The 22,374-nt window shown below is 41.0% G+C and overlaps 1 protein-coding gene across 1 annotated transcript; it reads left to right on the top strand.

The window, feature by feature from the left end:
• Nucleotides 1-296: 296 nt before the first annotated feature.
• On the top strand, nucleotides 297-22,254 carry LOC122395225 (protein dissatisfaction-like). Its single transcript, XM_043392649.1, has 9 exons — nucleotides 297-318; nucleotides 3,020-3,100; nucleotides 4,218-4,379; nucleotides 19,391-19,523; nucleotides 19,721-19,925; nucleotides 20,563-20,682; nucleotides 21,149-21,391; nucleotides 21,582-21,663; nucleotides 22,016-22,254. The coding sequence occupies exons 1-9, from the start codon at nucleotides 309-311 to the stop codon at nucleotides 22,252-22,254; spliced, it is 1,275 nt and encodes a 424-aa protein (XP_043248584.1). The 5' UTR covers nucleotides 297-308.
• The last annotated feature ends 120 nt before the right edge of the window (nucleotides 22,255-22,374 follow it).

Raw genomic sequence — 22,374 nt, 5'->3', positions numbered from 1 at the left:
CGTGATTCCACGTAGTATGGCCACGGTCAGGAGAGATAGGTAATTCCGACAGCCAGTCGGGCAGCAGCCCCTGTATGTGCGTACGCGGGCGGACAGACGCATCGTGCATACACCTACACGGCCACCAACACGAGCACGGTCGCGGGTACGCCCTTCCCGGCCGAGATGAGTAGGTACACCGAGGCTCGAAGCCACCCCGTCACGGAGAACGCTTCGGGACTTCGCGCGACTCCCTCGGCGTCGTGTCGGAACGACCACCAGCCCCGTTGTCCGTCTGGGGATGCTCGACTTTTGATCAGCCGCGAAGGATGGGCACAGGTCAGTTCGATAAGGCGCGCCTCTTGCTTATATTGCCACCGATACGCAGGGGTGGCGAACCACCCCCTCCTCGGGCACGTGCTCAGTGTACAGTGACCGACGTTTCTTTTCTTTAATTTGCCTCGTTTGTTTGCAGTTACTATCTCTATTGTTTTTTTTTTCTTTTTTGCCTCCGATTTTCGTACATCGATTGTGACTCGATAGACCTGTACGCTCCCACGTACATACGTCCTCGCGGGTGTGCTCGAATCGAATCGTTCGAACGTTGTTTCCGGCGAGTTTATTTTTTCTTCCTTTTTTCGTTCGGTTTTGTGTCGTTTTTCTTTGCGTTTGGTTTTTGAATATTTTCGGGGGATTTTGTTTTACGTTGCTCGCACGCGATCGGATCGAATATAAGTTTTTAGCTTTTGTGTGAAATTATGCGGGGTTTTTTGACAATAAGCGTTGCGAAATTTTTGATGCGTTTTGTAAGAGCTTGATAATGGATATGCTTCAGAGATACTGCAAATATGTTTGTGTCTGATATGTGGACGATAGTGAATGTTTGATTTTGGTTCGTTGTTTCTGAAGTAGCGCACCCCCCTTCATCATAAAAAATTCGGAGCACGTTCTGTTACTAGAGGCGTACAAAAACTCCGCGAGATTAATTTTCGATTCTAGTAATGCAAGCGTTTTAGTTCCGTCCACTCGTTAAATTTCGATAACTCTGGACATTTGTCTGTTATCTGTGAATACTATATAATCTTAAAATCTTTAGGAAAAATTAAATTCAACCTATTTGATTCACAATCCTGTTCGATGAACTTTACCCATTTGCAAATATTTTCAATGATTGCATTCTTTCACGAACTTTCTCCCCGGTCCTTTAAATACCTGCAATTGCATAATCACAGTCGTAATCCCAGGACAACCGTCCAATACGATTACTTTTACCTATAGATCTCTCAAACATTCGATAGAAGATAACAAAAGTAAAATTTTTATGTCGTCTTCAACGCGTGCTAGGAAATCGTTCGCTTTGGTTTCGAATCTTAGGATATAACTCTCATTGGCTGTCGAAGCCATTTATACCTAATCGACATATAGGATATAAGACAATAGCGTGCAGGTGTGCGTTCAAACGTCGAAGGAGGTAATCTGTTGGGGTTGAAATAACTCGTCTGATCGGGTTAGGTTGGTAGGTTTTTGGGTGTGAGAAGAAGGTGGTTGGTTCCCCAGGCCAGAAACGGAAGCTTTGGTTGGCTTAAGCATGGCCGTGTTTTTCTTACCGCGGATCATTAGGGCGATTAGGGTTCCTTCGAAAAGGGAGAGAACAGATTAAAGCTCGAGTTCTTCTTGCAGTCCGCTTCGCTTTCTAAAACGGACGCCTCTTTCCACCGGCTTCTCGCGTTTTTAAGTTCCCTGTGTTCCCTCTACGGAGATACAGGGCATTCGTAAAGCTCCCATCTATTCTCACGATTGACAGAAAAATTATATCGAATCCATAAGTGATATTTATCGTCTGATTAAAAGTAGTTTGATATTACATCCATCAGTGACTTTGCACGGTTTAAGACGTTCCTCAAGCTTCTTATACACACCCTGGAGTAGTGGTATAGTTATGCTATCTGCAGTAATTGTTATTTATTTACGTACATTTACCACACTCGCTATCTTCATCAAACAGACGCTAAAAGGGTTAAATCTAGCGATTTAACTAGCCTAGGTCTGTTATTTCCATGCCCGATACGAAACGTTTACGTACATAATTGTCGATCAAATATAATTTTTAAAGTGCATTATTTAATTTAGTGTGTTTCTGTTTGCTTAACGTGTGTCAAATAACTGTAATTGCTAAACTTATATATCATCAGATCACTTGATCTCTGATAAAGTAAAATTCCTGGGGTTTACTGTACCATGTAAGAACAGCATTTATATGGCAAAATGAAACGTTTAACTGTATATCTGAATGCTGTGAGTTTGTGTAGAATAACTTTAGGATAATCGCGATGAAATTTGTGTAAAAAAGAAGATTATTTCATTTAAATGGTTGTCAAGTATGGAATGAAGTAGTGCTTCTCTTGTTAAGTCAGACGCGCAGATAAATCCATTTCCTACTACTGGCGTGGTAATCAACGAATTTGTTTTATTATACTGATTCGTCGTTTCACATAGAAAAATTCTGTAACTTTTGCTGTTATATGTGCATATGGAATATGTTTTGCGAAGAATTCATTTTATTTCATTTTTTGTTACAACGTGCTTGACTTTAACTCGATGTATATAGAAAATGTTTAATCACGTACCGATTTATCCTTTTTGTGTCAGACCAAAGGAAATCTAATAGTGCATCGTATTTTTTCTTTTAAAATAATTTTAAAAGTAGCATGTTTCCGTGTCCGACAATTGCAAGCCATTTCTACTGTAAGTGTTTGCTGCAACACTTTCTTTAATTCTTGTTGCGTAACGAAGCGAAAATTTATTGATTATCGAAGAATAAAAATAATTCGTTTAGTTCTAGCGAAAAGTCAATATAAATAAAGTTCTGTAAAACGATATATATATTACCACATTTGGTCAATTGATGCGCTTTCCTTTCCGATTGTACGTGATCTTATTTCGGTGAATACATCTATTTCTGAAAGACCATGTTATTGACGTAAGACATTTTATTTTCGTTTGCCAATTGACCTAACCGTAAAGTCAATTTCTGTTGCAGGAGACAGATTACTTGATATACTGTGTAATGTATGCGGTGATCGTAGCTCCGGAAAACACTACGGCATCTACAGTTGCGACGGTAATTACTAATCTCTTCTATACTTTAATCTTCCTTGGAAATCTTATAATAAATAACAGATTCGTTGATTACAATTCCTTTTCAATTATGATTTCGTTTTTAAAAATATTTTAGTAGACTTTTGTTCGTGACAAACAACCGGATACCAGATTCAAGACAAACGTAATAATACCCACACCGTTTTTTTATTTCTGAATGCAAGTCTCAGAAGAATTAAACTCTTAACTGGCAAATAAATTGATAGACAGAACTGGTAAACAATTTCACTGACGGCGTAGATGCTTGGACATTAAATTTCACAATAGTCGTGGAATGCTAGTGGAAAAGAAAATAATTCATTACGGACATTAAATCTATGTTCTTTTTTTACGATTCGCCCGACGGCGTCAAGATTCATCTTTTTAACTCGAAATAATACAGTAAATTAATTGATAATACTTAACCGAATCGTAAAGAAGGGGACACGTGTCTCATGCGTGTGAAATTTTTTAATTCGAAGCAAACTTGCGCGAAATTGAACCAATATTAAATTCACACGTGACACCGATACAAAAATAGAATAAATAATATACGATCGTCGCTTCAGACGGACGCAGAATTTATTTTCCAACATTATTTATCGTTTGCCAGTGAACACGATCAGCTACAAAACTATTCCTTTCATTCTATTCGAATCACATAATTTCACGTGTTTATTGTTGTCGTTTGCACGAATTGCAAGCAGTCGTTGTTGGTGATTTTTGCAAACGGATCGCACGTCTCGCATTGTTCCGACGCTTTATTTGCATTTCTAGTTTGTGGGCGTATAAACCAACGTGACCGTTCAGCTAATCTCGACAAACTAGTGGTGGCAGAGCAGTTTGAAGTTTGAAGTTTGAAATTTGACTCTTTTAAATGCGATGGGGCAATATTTCTGACCGGAACACCATAGTCGTTTTCTCTCTGAACTCAACTGGACAAATTCACATTTTATTATTTACCGATTAAATATAATTAGGCATTACTGTTGGTCAAACTTTGTCCGCGTATTTTACTACTAATCGTACCTATACAAGAATGTACAAAAGTTTAACGCGAATTTTCACAACGTTACGCACACGATCTCATTGATCCTCAGGTTGCTCAGGATTTTTCAAGAGGAGCATTCACAACAGACGAGAATACATTTGCAAGGAACAGGGTGCTAAGAAAGGGCGCTGCCCCATTGACAAGACGCGTAGGAACCAATGCCGTGCTTGCCGTCTTGCTAAGTGTTTTGCAGCTAACATGAACAGGGACGGTAAGTGATAAAAATTACATAAATTATCGCGCGGAACACTGATCGTCGGAAACAATGTCGATCGAAGTGCTGAACATGTTTGTCACGATACGTGATCGTGAATCTTTAAACCGAATAACAACTGTCGGTGTCGTTACACGCGATCGTATCGTGTCAATTGTAATCAGAGTATCAACTTGATAGGAATTAAGATGACCAGAAAATCGGGCAGTGGACACGTCGAACGACAGAATAAGATAATTTTACCCTTACGGTTTCGTGGATCAAAGGTGTTCGAGCCACAAATACACCGCGAAGAAGTGACTTTGGCTGTTGGTCAGACAAACCCTCTAAGCAAACGTGGGCCCAGCGAAACAGCAATCAAGTTGAAATAGTCTGTTTGTTATTGGTTTCACGTGTCCTCCCTTGAAACGAATATCCAGTTTATCACACGGAGAAATATTGAAATCTATTTCCATTTTAGACTTTGCCTTCGATTAATTATTAGTACGATCGCATTCTTTATTTTCCAATTTGTCTATTTTTATCAGTTTTAACATCAAGAAGGTTTTCAAGATTGAAAAGAGAAATTGTGCAAGTTTTATTAATTTAATGAAAATATGTAGCTCCCAATTTTTCGTAAACATTTATTTTGATTATCTTTAACGATGACGGCTAATAGATTCGTCTGAAGTAGTTCAGTTTTCTCTACGTGTCTATATTAATCGACGGTGTGAGACACATCGAGAGAAGCACATCGAATGTGAGGACTTAATAATAATTTTGCAGAATCATGCCACGTTTCGCTTTTTCACGATCTCTCACTTGATCGTAACTTCGTCCCCCTCGACCGTTTCTTGCGATACGCGCAAAAAATAATGAAACGAATATACTACACGAACGTTAATAAAAAGGAAATTAAAAGGAAACTTACACTCTTGACTTTTCGATTAGACGTTTTAGGATCATTCTCAACAAGCTTGAGAATAAATTCGCATTTACAAAAATTAACATTGCATTTCGCGTACTTGTTACAATCTTCTCTAATCGTCCATAGTCCATAGTACGATAAACCAGTAAACCACATGTCAATTCCTATTCTATTACACGCGTGACGTATTGTCAATTCCAACGCAATACAGTCGCTTGTTTGTCATACAAACTGAGATATAATAGCAAACGATCGCTATTGGTGACTCTTATACAACATGGACGTATGAAGACTCGACAAAATTATTATACGGAGGATTTATAAAATAATTTAATTTATTGTTTCCCGTTCGAACAAAATAAACCGAAAATACAGATACGTTCAAAAGTAAAATAGTTCGCGTTTTACCAGGCGTTTCTCCGCGAAACGCGAACGTTGACGGCGTGCCAAAAACTTTCGATCGGTAGCGTACACGCTCTTCGATAAACGTTGCCAACCATTTCCATTTAATTAATTAATCGCTCGAAAACTCGTAATCTCCTTTCGATGCGGCATTACATTATGTCCCCGATCGCAGCCCGAATAGTAATTAAACGTCTATTTGCTGTAAATTTTATCGTTTTTCTTGTACGGTGCTCCGTAAACATCGTGTTGCCTCCGAAATTACGAACGAACGAATCGCAATTAAACAGTAATGAACGGGCATTATTCGTTTCACCGTTCCGACGACTGGATGCATCGCGCGCAAAGAAATCCCCGTAATGGTACTTTAAAACGAATCGAGGACGGCTCGAAGTTTCCCGTTTTGTTATTGGAACCGTTTCATCGAGGTATCGATTTAGAGTTGTATTTTGCGTGGCACGGCAAATCCGATTTGATATCGAGAAGTACACGACTATATACACGTAATCCTGGTTTGATATTTCAACCGAATACTCGGGCACATTTATAAGCGATTCTTGCTCGGTATATCGACTTCGGTATAAAATTAAGCGTCGACAAAATATAACGATAAATCGTATTCGATTTAATCGTGCATTATATACGAGCGAATCGGGAGATTGTTTCTTCGAACACTGCGTTCTTTACGATTAAATTTCGTCGGAGTTGTTATTAATATTAAACTTTAGAATCGCTAGAATAATATTGTTTATCGATTGTAACGTGGATTCCTAGAAACATGTTCCCTTCAAGAATTCTGTTAAACGTCACGCGAGAAACAAATATGGCGGCTACCGACAATCGAAAGTTGTATCGTTCTTGTTGGTAAGGTAGCTGAAAAATAAGAGTATCCAGGTGAAAAGAAAGGCTGGTACGAACGAGGCAGAAGCAAATAACAAGAAGATGAAGGAGAACGAAGAAGAAAGATAAAGAGAGACGAAACATATTCAAAGGAAGGTAGAGAGCAAGGCGGAGCGAGAAGGACGCGAGGCAGAGGTACATATCGAAAGAGAAAAGCAGCCAGGGGCGGACCAGACCGCTCGATGGGGATGAGGGTGCCCAGGGTGTCGGGGGTGCTTAATGCAGGACGGGTGCTCCGGTTCCCAGCGGTTGCTGAGGCTTCAGACGCGAGTAAGAGAGGAGATTCAATTAGTGGCAGAGCTTCCTAACGTTAAGGAGACTCCACACGGGGTGAAGCGTGCTTCTCCCTCTCGCGTTTGTCGTGTCCCTCTCCCTCTCACGGTCATCATCCACGTAAACGCGCCAGTACATGCTAGTTACGAAACGCTTTCCCCGGTTGCCGCTGCTTTCCTGGAAATTAGCGGTAGTTCGCGAAGATAATCAACGGGGATGAATCCTGCACACGAAGGGGTCGGTTCTACGACGCTGGCTATGGCGGCGGATGAAAGGAACGACGCAGGTAATTTTCGAGGGATGTAATTGTTGGACGTCGCGATAGAAATCGTTAGAAGGAGCTTCGATTCGTTCGAATCGAGATCATTTTTCAGACGATATTCGACCGAGAAACGTAATTATATTCGATGATGGCCGTGGAAGAGCGATGCCCAAATGATACAAATGTAAGGGATGAAGTGAAACTAGTACAGGTTTATGAAAAGGAAAGACGGTTATGAGACAGAAATGAATAGAAAGAAGAAGAACGAACCATAGTTCTTAATTCTTTTTGATTTATCCACTTCGGGAACAATGATCTCTGATATTTGCAGTGTTAGGTACTTCTCTATAGTGAAACACCGAATACTCTGTAAAACGAAAATTTTGATTTTGGACCAATGTAAACTGTACAATCTACAATTTGCTTCTTATTTTTGTGCACGAACTCTATCCAAATTAATTTTCCTGACTGTCTCAGCCTAAGTAACTGACTGTCACCCCAGTGTCGATATGTGGATTCATCATTTGAAATATAACATTTACGAATTATCCTGTACAACTGAGGGGCCAGCCTCGCCATAGTTGAAAGGTTAAGCGTGAAGGTATCGAGTAACGTTGTGAGGAGGCCATAAAGCGTAGGTGACCACTGGGTAAGTGGTATATATTATGTACGCGGTGCTTCGCGAAGCGCCGCCGCAGGCACGCAATCACCCACCGCCTGACAACCCGGAGATCTCTAACCCCTCACACCAGCCTGTACCAGCACCCTCCACGTTCAACGGAAATTCATCCCTCTCTGTGTCATTTGCTCTGCCCGTCTACCTTGCCGCCGAAATGCCTCGCGCGACTCCGAGGCCCCGTATATTTTGCGAAATATGGCGTTAAACGATATCAGAAGATTACAAAGCGGCTTACCGCGACGGATTTGTAACTTGTAAAGGGAAAGAGAGGATTCAACCGCCAAACGTTTCTTCGAGTCGATGGTTTCCGGGGTCCTCGAGGAACTTTTTAGCTCCTATCCTCCTAAAACGCGCGGGGTCTTGCGAGACACGGACCTTGGAAATTTAAAAATTGCGAAAGATTGAACTAACGCGTCTTTTCTAGCTGTGAAATTCACTTTAAGGGATGGGAATTAACCCCCAGATGTTCGTTCGCCTTCTATTCGATCGTTTTAATTCGCAAACCACGCGAGAAATAAAGTTTTTGGGCGAAGGTTGCATCTTTGAAGTAGAATTTGTCGCGTGGTACACGACTCGTAAATTTTTTAAGCAACTTTAAGCAACGAGGAACCCGTAGGCCAAGTCTTGACTTGTCAAGACGAAATAATAAACCCCTCCGGTACTCCCTGCACGGTCAACATCATTTCCAGTGTACACATTCAAATCGGGCGAGACCTTTCGATCCGCAAACTTCGTCTCGTTTCATGCCCAATCGATCGCGGCTCGCAACTTCGAAGTTTAAATCTCTTTGTTTCCGTTCATAATTCGAAGCCACCCTTTCTGGAAAGTACGAAAGTACTCTGAACCGGAATTAAACCGACGCCGCCCTGTGTTTGCCCCTTTCGCCGGTAGAAAATCGGGATTATTTCCAATACTTCGGACTCCACCTTCCTATCATTTGCAGAATCGCTTTCCGCGACGACGGGGAAGAAAATCATTGAAATCACATTAAACCGCGCCATAACTATGCTCGATCGAAATTCGAATAATCTGCTGGATAAGATTGCCTGGCTGTCAGTGTCTTATTAGCTCTAAAAATACTAGGGAGAAAGCATGTTGACTTTTCAAGAATTCTTAAAAATATGGTACACAGGGGCCAACGTAGCGTTCAACCTCCTTTTCCAATTCAAAATGGAGAGATTACTTAACTGTCCGTGTTTTATTAACCTTAGAAATACCGGTGATGTATGTTGACTTTTCAAAATTCTTAAAAATATATTATAGTGTATTAATTCCTTCAAAAATTTGAATTTTGGTCAGTTTTTTCAACGCCAGGTATCAACGTAGCATTCAACCCCCTTTTTCCCAATCCAAGATGCAAAGATTGTTTAACTGGCTGTGTTTTATTATTCCTAGAAACACGAGGGGAGCATATCAAGCCTCCAAAAATTTTTTAAAATATATAATAATATATAAATTCTTTCGAAAAATTGAATTTTGGCCAGCTTCTCAACGCAAGGGTCAAACGTAGGATCCAAACATTCTTAAAAGGATATTATAATACATAAATTCTTTTGAAAAATTGACTTTTGGTCAGTTTCTCAACGCAAGGGTCCAACGCAGCATTCAACCCCCTTTTTCCAATCCAAGATGGAAGAATTGCCTGACTGTCCGTGTGTTATAATTCCTAGAAATACCAGAGGAACATGTTGACTCTTCATAGATTGTTTAAGATTGTATTTTGGTCAGTTTTCTAACGCCACTGATGAACGTAGCATTCAACCCACTTTTTCCCAATTCAAGAAGGAAAGTCAGTGTCTTGTTAATCCTAGAAATGCCAGGAGAGCATATCGAGCTTCCAAAAATTCGTAAAAATTGAATTTTGACTAGTTTTCCAACGCCAGGGATCACCCTGTAACGTTCAACCCTCTTTTCCGTCCATCGAAAAGGAAACTGGCGAGAAGAATCGAGCCTACGGCGTTACGGTTTCGGTCAACGCGGTCTCGTAGACCACGGGCACGGCGAGGAAAGATAGACACGGCGAAAACCATAGAACAGGGGCGAGAATGATGGAAGGGTGTTGCGTGGGAGTGGACGGCTGGTAACGCAACGAAGCGAGGCGTGCCGTACACGCGGCCGGCAGCATCAATCCATCCACATAAACGGTAAACTGTAAAGCGGGTCCTGGAAGAGAGATGGGAACAGAGGCATGGAAACGCGCGGAGGCAGGCTGACACAGCGGAGAAAAGAGGAAGACAGAACCAGCCCCCGTACGGTCTCCCTCTTGCGGCGGGGCACGATCTGTGTGGACGGAACGAGTCGTTGCGCTAAGCTGGGCTTTGATCGTCACCTGTCATACTAACGCCCGTAGGAGCTGCACCACGGATACGGTTCACATAACTGCGAGAATTACATCTACGAGCTTATGCATCGAGGGGGACGCGTCGTTCCTATTCGCGAGCTGATCGCGTTTAAGAGGAATCCCGCCGATTAATGGCGCTGTTTTGTGCAATTGCAACTAACCCCCCAGGGCAGTTCAAGCTAAGGGTTCGATACGATACGCGAGTTCAGTGGTTCCTACTTTCAAGTGACAATTTTTAGTCCTGATAAACTAGATTATAAATTGCACAGTAAATGATTAACACGTTGACTGCCAGACCAAACCCCTCAAATTAAAAGGAAAATTAAATTTTGTTTTTAGACAATTGGAAACTAGCATACCAAGAATTTGTCATGGAATTTATTTTCACAGACTCGTTAAAATTCAAGGGCCCTACCTAGCTTCATTTTCTTTTACATCCAATCTTGGGAATTAATTTTTTGAACTCCTTGGTGAAAAGTCGTGTCACCCATATGTGGGTGACGTGGCAGTCAATGTGTTAAGAATGCAGGGGCAATTACAGCTCGCTGAATGGAAGAAGCAGACTCGTAAACTGGAGGTCATCCTAAGCCTATCAGGCATTAAATAAAATAAATAAATAGTAAACAACAGAATCATCCCCTTGCTTATGTTTGTTTGGATCGAACGACCCGTCGCCTAGAGGGGTGGAATCGTTGGGGTTTTATATATTTCTATAAGATAGGGGGTGTTCTACTCGGAAAATTGCAAACAAAATTAATTTAAGGTGGAAATTAAAAATTTATGAAGAGGCAGCGTTGGTCATTGACGAGGATTGCGGAAAGGGGAGTGAAAATCCACTGGATTAGAGTTACTAATAACTACGAGGCGTGTGCAGCAAATTTTAAAAAGTTTCGATAGGCAAAAGTGCAATAGAAAACAATGTACACGTGTCCTGGACAAAAGAGTGGGACTATGTCATCTTACAAACGATTCACTGTAGTGTGTGAGCGTCATTACACCTGGTGAAGGCAATTCTCCTAATTGCTACAGTATTGCAACATCAATGATACACGAAAACTTACGAATGAGTATTAAATTTTACGAGACATCTTGCGAATAAAGCTAACTTACAACTGTCTCTGATTATGTCGAGTATTTACATCTAATATTTTACGTCTATTATCATTCTGCAAAAGCGCGTTAAAATCGACGTCGGACAGCTCGTGTCCTTCCCTTGTAAGAACCTCAAGGTCAGTTCTGCTAAATGCATAATCCTGTCGGACAATCCATGAAACGGTCATCTCATTTAAACATATGTGACATGTCACATGCGCTAACCCTCCCGTTAATCTGCATAACATACATACCTACTCGCATCGTGAATCGGACTACAATTTCCGGAAGAGACAACGGATCGGGTTCCGCTAACACGAATCGTATCTACGTATTACACTCGAGACGCAGTAATTCTGATTACAGCTCGTCTATTACTTTCTCTCAGTTTTATATTGAAATTTATTATGTAAGGAAATGGGTTTTTCGTTGGAAAGATTTTGAGCCCAAAGCTCACTTTTAACTTTAAATAGGCAATTTTTCATGTTAGTTTTGTACTAAAATATACTTGTGTCTTAAAATCAAATAAACCTAAACCATAGATGCAAAGGGTTCAGACCAAATTGTAGCAGTAACAAAATTTTGACTTGAATTTCTTATAGCTTCGTTTAACCCTTAAGTGGATTATTGGGGCCGCTGCGATCCTCCACAAGTTTAAACTAATAATTGTTTAATATATGTCATTAGTTCATTATTTTTTAAATACTTCAAAGGAAAGTTGATTTCCATTTACCAATTTGGTAAAAATTGAGATTCACAAAAAGCAAAAGTCTCTTGGGGGTACCGCTTTAGACTTTGCTCTACTATCGTTTACAGTAACAAACGTTTCTAATGAAATCACTAATAGCACATACTGTACCGAATACATAAAATTCGGAGTCCGTTAAACACCCCAGCAAACTTTTCGCTGTGTTGACGAGACGACCTTGCGCCGCAACAGGCGCGGCATTTTCCAGAAGGCAGGAAACAGGTTCATGGGGTCGGTACCCTTTCCAACCCCCGTTCAACTACACACTCGTCCCCGTCAGTGTACACACAGCAGCTCCATATGAATCTCTTTGGAGTGGTAACACGTGTACGGGCGCGTCCTACACGCGAGGCCAACACACGGATCGCGAATTCGACCCCTCCAATCGGCACGGAAAACGTTGATGGCGACGGCGATGGTGGTGAAGGCGTCGGCGGTGGTGATGGTGGCCCCGATGGTGGTGGTAGTCGATGTATCAACCCCACTCACTCGAGGATTAGCCTTCGAGATCGCTGACTGCTGAAATGTTCACAGATCGGTTTACCGTTTAGCAGGATAGAGAGTGTGAGCCCCGTGATCCATGGCCCGTGTGAGCGTCGACCCCACGCACGATCGCGCCCACACACGCTCCAATACACCGTCAAATTTCGTTCCTCTCGCCGTTACGTGCATCCCGTGTCCTCCTCCCCCTGCTATTTCTGTCACTTGTACACTTGCTTCCTTATCCGCTTGGTTTTTTACTGTTCCGCGTTTCGCTCTGTTTTTCGCCATTTTACTTTTGTTAGTTGCTCGCGTGCGCTCGTCATCTCCTTTTTGGACGGCTTAAATCGATTTCCTTCAAGGTTCTCGTTTTCCCTTTAAGAATTTTTCTTCTCGGTTCTGCATCTTTGATTGCCGAGATTACATCTTCAAATGGAAATAAAACAAACTATTTGATATATTTCAGGTTTTTTTTGTTTTACCCAACTCGTTTTACCCAATTTTCTATTACACTATTACATAATTCTATTTCATTAATGGCGGCTATAATATTGTTTTTTAGCTCGTCGATCGTTTGTGGTTTATTGCCATAAACTCTGCTTTTTAAAAAACCCCCCATAGAAAAAAGTCTAACGGAGTTAGATCGCATGATTCCTCGAAAAATCAGGCAACAGAACTTGAATGTTTATAATAATTTCCAACAACTTGTACGCGTTATTGCACAGTGTGTGATGACGTGTGTGAAATATAGCAAAGAACAATCAAACCGTTTAGCAGTTCCATCTGTTGAAACATGTGACACTCAAATTCGATAACGTTATATATTTTAGCGATTCGAGTGATTTAACCCTTTATTTTTTTAATCACAGATTCTAGAGACCAAAATAAAACGAAAATCAAGAATACCAATTTGTTGATGGAGACCTCGTTACAAAGTTATTAACGTTTAAAGTTCCGCCTGTAGAACGGCAATCTGCGAACAGCTGTGGTTCTCACTCAGAAAACTGTAACGCAGTCGATACGTCAGTAAGTAGAGTTTCCCATACCGAGTGAGAACCACTATCGCAGACTGCCGTTCTACATGCGGAACTTTAAACGTTAATAACTTTTTAACGAAGCCTCGATCAACAAATCGGTATTCTAGATTTTCGTCTTCTTTTGGCCTCCAGAATCTCCCATTAAAATTTTTCAAAAATGCCAATAAATTTTATACAACTGCTACATCGATGAAAACTTATTACAGTCGGTGGTGTTCCATCGAATAAAAAGCATTCAGAAATATCGTGGATCCCAGGCATCCGAATCGAATTTGCCCCAAATCGTTACATAATCTTTTCAAACAACGAGATGCAAAGTACACTTTCTGTTGCTCCTTTTCCTCCGGACGAGCCGCTCGGCCACCGCCACCCCTTATTGGCCACTCGAGTGTCCCTCGTCTCTCTCTGTCGAGCAGGATTTTCCTGCTTCGTCGGTGTCGTGGCCTACGACCGGGCGTTCTCGCTCTTCCCCCGTCGCGAATGACAAAACGCGTAGCCTAACCTGGCCGCGTATCGCGTGTATAGCCCGGACGCCACTCAACTGTGGGAACTCGCATTGTGGACCACACGTGGCACGCGAGTATTACGGTGGCTCGTGGCTTCTGTGTGCACTGGATGTTACCAGGGATGTACGCACGAGCGAGAGAGACACAACGGTTAAAGAGAAAAGGAGAGGGCGGATGAAAAGGGAACAGGGCGCGGTCCATTCCAGCGCATGCGATCCTAATCCCCGCGTCCATTCGACGTCCGGATCGCGAGTACGCACGTACTCGAAAATCGTCCCCTTAAGCCCTTTACGCCCGGCGAAAAATTGTTCCGGCGAATTAAGAGGAACCGTATATACGCTCGCCGGCGGCGGAATCCGCCCGAGACGCGGACATCGGGGATGAAATTGGGGATTTTCGTTCCTCGAAGAGGACCGTCCTTTGTCCGCGGATCCTTGCGCGCCGCTACCTTTTATGGGGCTGCGTAATTTTTGAAAGAATAGCAAGCCGAACCGCGAAACAAAGAACGCGTTTCGTATTGAGTTTAACGTTTTCAGCAAAGAAACGACTTATTTTACGATTCGTTGTCTCGCTTTAATTTTATCCGATTGTTTACGGGTTTTTTTAACACTAGATTTACGGGCATTGATCGCACGTATATTTATTGATACCTTTTATGTTGACGATTACCTTAAAATACGATTTTTCTTTTAATTAGAATATGTATTCATGCCATCGCATCAAACAAATTCAACATAAGTTGTTGAAAAATAATATTTACGCGTTCTGCAATTTTAAATATGGAATCTGACATCTGACATATAGTGTTAAACGAAGAGTAGAAACTAGCAATTTCATAAGAAATTACTCGTATCGCGAATCCTGGGATATCGTCGTCGATTCAGAAAATTTTATACTGAACGATTTATCTTCACGCCAGTGTTCGTGTATTGCAGCTATAATATAAATGAAACGTGGCAAAGCATAAATATGAATTGTATACGAGGAAAATGGATATGCAAAAGCATCTTTTTATTATCCGCGGGGAATTATTTATCAATTTTCGCGGCGTGAACCTTTTCCCAAATGATTTTCGATTCTAAATATGTATCTTAAAATTGGTTGACGCACAGTGTTCGAAAACGACGATTTAGACGCGAAAAAGTCTCATTTTTTACCATCTTCAATCATTTTACTTCGAGTGTCATTAAGTTTGTAAATCCTTGAGAATCTTCGTTTGAAACATTATTTATCCTTAGAAATTGTTTAAATAGATTAATTTTTCTTGGAAATCTGTTTTTCCAGTTCATATTTCTCCTTCTAGAAAATAATGATATTACACCGATTTGTATAAATCTCGCACAGGAAGGTACACACTTTATTTTGGAATAAAAACAATTGATCAAAATTTATTATTATTTTAAATGCAGGTAATCAAAAAGAACCAATTTTAGTATGCAATTATCAGATTGGAACTCTGGTTTCTCTGAAAATCAGCTGCTACTTTTTGCTAATTTTTTAATAATATAACTTTAAAGTTAGCGAATCCTATTCTTATTATTCCTATTTTCTTCATTATTCACATACATTATATAATTCAAAATATCATGCAGCAGTGAAACTTTCATAATACATTCCCTTTTTTTCTTTATTTAAATAATTTAATTTTCATTTAACATAAAATAATATAAAAATTATTAAGCAAAATTAATGTTAAATGTGTTAATAATCGTTTATAAACTTGTTTTTAAGCATTTATGCATTTTTAAGGTGAAATATGATTTTTCTCGTCTAAATCGCAAAACAGGAAGACGTCGAATTAAATTTTTCCAACGATACTCTTCCTTTGATGTTATCGCGAGGCTCCTTTAAGGTACATCCGATTTCGCTTCACGAAACCGAGAACTGCCGCGTTGGAAATCTTCTGTATTTTATTAACGACGCGTATCGAACGTTTGCGAAACATCGAGCGACGCAGTATCTTACGTATTATTTAAACGTTCAACGAATGTTCACCTGTTTCCACAAGTTATTGTTCGTTTTAAAGACCGATAAAAACCGCGCTCGCGGGGGAGAGAAAGAAAACACACCGAAAGCTTTTAAAAATGAATTTCCACATTCTAATATCTCGACTGCGTGCACGATGCGAGGAAGTTTGCTTACAGAGTAAACAAGCACGCGCCGTTCGCTGTTTTTTTCCTCCAGCAGGATATACTCCCGGTGAAAAAACAGTTATTACACTCGGAAAATAATAATATTTGTACCTGTTTCGATGCACGGCCAATTTAGTTGATAAACCAAACATACCCGTAGCGAATTTCCCTCGCCTTATTTTTCGAGCTGATTGCACCCGGCGTTATCGTATTGCGCGCGTACGAAACGCTCCATTCCTTCCTAATGAACGTTCGGAAATTTTAATTTTCAATTCAAGCGAAATTACGGAAGATACAAGGGCCAACGCGAGCATAATTTACGTGATAATAACATGTTCAAGGATATTTGACCGGATATCAGTATCAAGGAGTCTCTCATCGAATCGACCCAAACTACTTCCGGGAACGGTTAATTCTACAGAGTTCACCGTAGCACTGATCCCGTAATCGCTTTAATCAACGGGTTCGAGATTCGCCGGGTGACTTTAAACGAGACCGACTATCGAGCATTAATTACTCTGAAAACACGAAACGAGCGCTCCCCGTTGAGCTCTAACCTCTTTCTGGGCATCGTTTCCCCGTTGTACGCACGCGATACCGTCGTCAAAGGCTCGAAGAGGGATCCTTACGCCGCCAATGCCGGCGAGAGGCTGGATAAAGCGCAGATATTGCGACGCCAGTGCGAACGTGGGAATCCACGGCTGCTATCCGCTCAGCCTCATTAATGATGATGTGCTTGCCACCCAGTTGCAGTTCCATTCTCTTTCTCTCTCTCTCCCTCTGACCCCTGGCAACGTACATCCACACACCCTCTACATATTTCAACGTGTATGCCCCGTGTCTACGCGAGACCCTGTCTTCGTCTGCGCCCCGTTCTCGCGATGTCTTGTCGACGAGACACGTGGAAGCTGACGCTCGGCCAGCCACCGCACGGTTCACCCTCCCGCGTTTCTCCACCCGGTGAATTCAACACCACCCTTCGGCCTCCTCGACCTACCTTGCCGCCCGTTCCGCCCCCCTCAACGGGAAAAATACAGCTCGTACATCTCGAACCAGGCCGTTCCACCCCCCGAAACTCAATTCCGCGCAGGTTGCCCCGGACTTTTTCGCTCCCACCGTTAAGTTCTCGGACGATATTAATAGGAAAACGCCCGGCCGCGGGACTATTAAGGGATGATTTGTGATTCCCGATCGTCGCGGCTGAATTGGTCGCCTCCAAGGCGGAGGGGAACGGCTTGATCGCGTCGTTTTTCGCGCAAATGAGGCGAACCAGTGGCTCGACGACGCCGAGTACCTTGATTTCCAAGACTTTTCAATGGGAGGACGAACGTGGGGATAAAACACGAGGGGAAAGCGTAGTTCCGCCTGTATGGAATACGTTTATAAGGAAATACTGTGTATGCAGGGTGTTCGACCACCTCTGGGAACAATTTTAATTCTAGAGGCCAGAGTAACACGAAAATCAAGAATATCAATTTCTTGATCGAGGCTTCGTTAAAAAGTTACTAAAAAATGTCATATCATTCTGAAAAAATTATTTTCGGTTGCAGGGGTCAATTACAATCATTTTTGGTGAATAGACATATCCCCGAATTCCTGCACACTTTTGAGAAAAAAATTCGAGTATTTGCCTACATTTTTCGGGGCAAACAAATTTTTTCAAATCGTTCTGGAAAAATTATTTTTAGTTCCAGGGGTCAATTACAATCATTTTTGGTCAATACACATACCCCCGAATTCCTACGCAATTTCGAGAAAAAAATTCCTTACCGAAAATCTAATGTCTGACCATACATTGATATGTTTCCCTGAAATTTCATGCGTATTTTTAATACGCCATAACTTCTGAACGGATTGGAGGATTTTAATGTTTCAAAGTGCAAACAACGCGTATTTTGGTGAAGAATATGTAGAAATTCTAAGAATATTCGGAAACCTGTTCCTTAACCCCGTAAAGTGAGAAAAACTCCATAAAAATGGTCCAATTTTCCATCAGCGACAACTCCTAAAATAGTGAAAATATTTCAATGAAATTTTTTTCTGAAGTAGAGCCCATGGGTACCTACAAAAAAGTATTAGACAAGTTTTCTGTAGGGCGTCAAACAAATTTATTAAAAATGAGAAACGAATTTATAAGGATAATGGACAGGTGTCTAAATTTTTCGACAAAATTAAAAAATTTCAAATCGTTCTGGAAAAATTATTTTCAGTTGCGGGGGTCAATTACAATCATTTTTGGTGAATATACATACCCCCGAATTCCTACGCACTTTCCAGAAAAAAATTCGATTAGGTGGACAAAGTCGACAAAATTAAAAGATTTCAAATCATTCTGGAAAAATTATTTTTGATTGCAGGAGTCAATTAAAATCATTTTTGGTGAATGGACCGAAGAAATACATTGAATGTAAGGTCTACTCGTAGATTTCCGTTCTATAGACGGAACTTTAAACGTTAATAACTTTTTAACGAAACCTCAATCAACAAATTAGTATTCTTAACATTCCTCTTATTTTGGCCTCTAGAATTTCCCATTAAAATTTTTCCCAGGGTTGGCTGAACACTCTGTATATGTATATTTTATCTAATCTGACGTTTAGCAAACTTGGAAATATCAGGAAATATTCAGATATAAAGTAATGTATTTGTCGTCGAACAATATTTTTGTAAACTCGCCGATCGTGTCAGGCCTTTAATTTTTTTGTTGACGCTTAATTTAGACCTAATTACGAGTTGTATATTCAGGAGAATCGACAACCCTCGAATTCAATCCCGCACGAGCTTCTTTTCTCCCCCTATTAAGCACCAGGGGTGGCATCAATAGAGCTACTGAAGACGGTACTCCTCCATTAAGAGATCACTCCTGATTATATCTCGAAAAGTATCTCGAGTATCTACTATTACTAAGCTACATACGAGTGTTCATAAAAATGGGATTTTACACTATTCGTATACAGGGTGATGCACGATTTTTCAGTCACTTTCCATAGTCTGACAAAAAAATGTCCCCTATCGAAGTTATTCAGTATTTAACCGACAAGAAATTACATTTGCACATAATATTTCTTAGTCGTTTATTCTATGATTTATTTTGAAAAGAAAGCTCAGAATTGACACGTTATTACAGATCGTCAAAATGGTGCACCCTTCTAAGCCGTGTCACTATTTAAAACAGATTGAGAATGAAAAATTTTGCAATAATTACCGTTAATATAAAGATAATATAAATTCGTCATGACTGATGTTTAGCAGTGCAACATGAACGTGGCCCGAGGAAACCAAAGCCTCATTCGATGCACTCGGACAAACAATCGCCGATTGGATCACCGATACACAACGATCGATTAAGATCTAGCTCCAGCTATATTCTATCGCCTCATAGGTGGGTAACGTTCGCGTTAGAAACTGTATTTGACAAAAAAGACATCTAAAAACACGCTCTCTCATAACAATGCCTTAAGAATATTCTTTTGAACGAAGGTTCTAAGCTCTGGGCAAATTGTTTTTTGTCAATGTTGGATGTTTATTTCGATCTTTGGTTGGTAACTTCGAGGATTAATGAAATCGTAATGGCAGCAGGAGGTTCCGGTGCGACCAGAGGTTTACGCCTTATCCACGACCAGTGGGTCTGGTGCAGAAACCACCGGAGGACTCTCAATCCCCTGTACCGCTGGCTCTGTCGCATTCTCCTTCGACCACGACCCTCTATTCGGCACACCCAACCGTCACCCTGGCACCGCAACCATCCCTTCTTCAGATACTAATGTCCGCCGAGAAGTGTCAGGTAAGTAATTCAGCTCAATTTACTCGACCCAGTGTTTCCCCTTTGCAAACTTTACAACGGCAACCCAGCAAACCCACTTTCCACACAATGGACCGAAACTGAGCGATCCCCCGGACGATCTCGTCGCATTTTCCGGTTTCCGTTTGCGGCCAGCTTCCGGCCAAATTACGACGACAGCGTACGAAACGAATTTTTAATCGAATCGCTTATTTATTTCGTCGGGCAATGAAGCTGTTCTCGATATCATCACGTGCAGTTTACCGATACCAGAATTTGTCAAAATGCGATCAAGCTCCCGATCAACGATTGTAATTAACGAGTAATTAATAATCATGACCAACAGGAATCAATTCGAACGCAATAATCGAACACGATTAACTTACTAATCGTAAACGTAAAATGAAACGATTACACTTTTTAATTATAACCGATTTAACGGGTTAATGAGATTTTCTAAAAACAAACGCGAGACACATTTTTGCGCGAAACGCAAATTCCTGTCGATGGCTCGACGTATCTGGTTTGCGAGATCACGCGTCGAACGCGGTTACAAATTAATTCCCAAATCTCTACACGCTTTTGCAATTTTTGTACGCCCCACGCAAGTAAAAACTATTTTCAATTTCCCATTTACAAGGAACTCGCATGGAATGCACGACTACAACCGGAATCCGAATATTCCCTGGAGCAAACAGAAACCAGTCACAATTCGACGGGGACATTACAAAATCTTACTCCTATTCGGGAACTGTTACAGGTAACGAAAACTGTATAAAACATTTAGAAAAATTTCACGATCCGTCCAGTGATCAAATATTTACGAAGGATGGGATATGGTTCAGAGAGTATTCGAATTGCTACTAAACTGAAATAGAAACGACGAGAGAGCACGATACTTTATCGATACTTTTTCTTTCAAACGATACACACACACGCGTACGAACACTATAACACTCATGCACCAACATTCATTGAATCAATACCTTTCATTTTTTAATTTTGTCCACGAATAATGAATACAAATTTTAAATTAATTCGTAATCTGACTTCTTGTAGTTATCTTCAGCTTCTGATAGTAGATAAGTAGTCACTTAATTTAAGAAGAAACGAAGTAACTTCCGCTATAGAAACTAGTATATTGCGTCTGTGTTTGATCGGAAATTTAAAAATAAGAACATTGGGACGACATCGCGCGAAGAAGAAAATTCGTTTGCACGTTTCAGGAAACAACTGCTCGGCTATTGTTCATGGCCGTGAAGTGGGTTCGATCTTTGCCACCTTTCCTGGCGCTTCCAAAGAACGATCAATTATTATTGTTGGAAAGATCCTGGACGCAACTATTCCTCCTGCATCTCGCTCAGTGGTTCATATCCTGGACTGATATCAGGTTTCTGGAGAACGAACAAATACGAGGAAGATTGCCAAAAGACGAGGCCTCCACGAACCAAGATTTTATTACCATTCAGGTGATCCTAAGTGTCTGTTACATGATTTAAACGAAACAACAAATAACAAATCTTTCCTTTCCCCGTTGAACGACAATCGACACACTCGAAATAATTCTATTCTAAATTCGCATCTAGTTATTTAAGATCGACGAAAGCTGACTCAAAGAACACAGAAATCACTTCACTGTACCGTGTACGTATGTTTCAGTCCATAATATGCCGTTTTAGACAACTCACGCCCGACGTCGGCGAATGTGGATGCATGAAAGCAGTTGCGCTCTTCACTCCAGGTGATTTCTAATGAACATTTTGCAAACAAAATTATATCGAGTACGATCCTCCCATAGAAGAAGCATTAAAATTACACGAACGACCACAGAAGAATTAAAATCATTGCAAATACTGTTATCACCAGTTAAAGCGGAGTAAACAATTTCCAATGATATTTTTTTTTTAATCTTCTACCACTGGTGGTCCTCGACCATCGACCATATATTATTTAGATAATAATTCCTATACTTTATTACCGGTTATTTGTATTATTAGTCGCCCGTCTTTTTTAGTCAACCTAGGGATGGCAATTAGGAGTTGTTGTGCCAGTGTTTTCGATTCCAAAACGACACGAATGAAATTTGTTCGCAGAAACGGAGGGTCTGCAGGCCATCGAGTCGGTCAGAATGTTGCAAGACCAGGCCCAGTGCATTTTAGGGGATTACGCGACGTCTCATTATCTACAGCAACCGGGTAGAAGCGGGACGCTAATGTATCTGGTCGGTTACATGAAATCCGTCTCTTCGAAGACGGTCGAGCGTTTGTTTTTCCACGAGACCATAGGCGAGATCCCCATATCTCGTTTGCTGGTCGACATGTATCAAATGTGAGGAGCCGCGGGAACCGAGGCTCTCAAAATGGCGAGAGCTGTTCCGTCGAATTCCTCGCGGCATTCCGTAAACTCTTCCGATTCCCGAAGTCAGACTCCAGAGGGAATAGGAAAAGTTTTT

The sequence above is a fragment of the Colletes gigas genome, unplaced genomic scaffold (genome assembly GCF_013123115.1).
Source record: "Colletes gigas isolate AHSC1104 unplaced genomic scaffold, ASM1312311v1 Colletes_gigas_Sc00001, whole genome shotgun sequence".
Lineage (NCBI taxonomy): Eukaryota > Metazoa > Arthropoda > Insecta > Hymenoptera > Colletidae > Colletes > Colletes gigas.
Note: the sequence above shows the minus strand (reverse complement) of the source record. Positions and strands in the feature narration are given on the sequence as shown.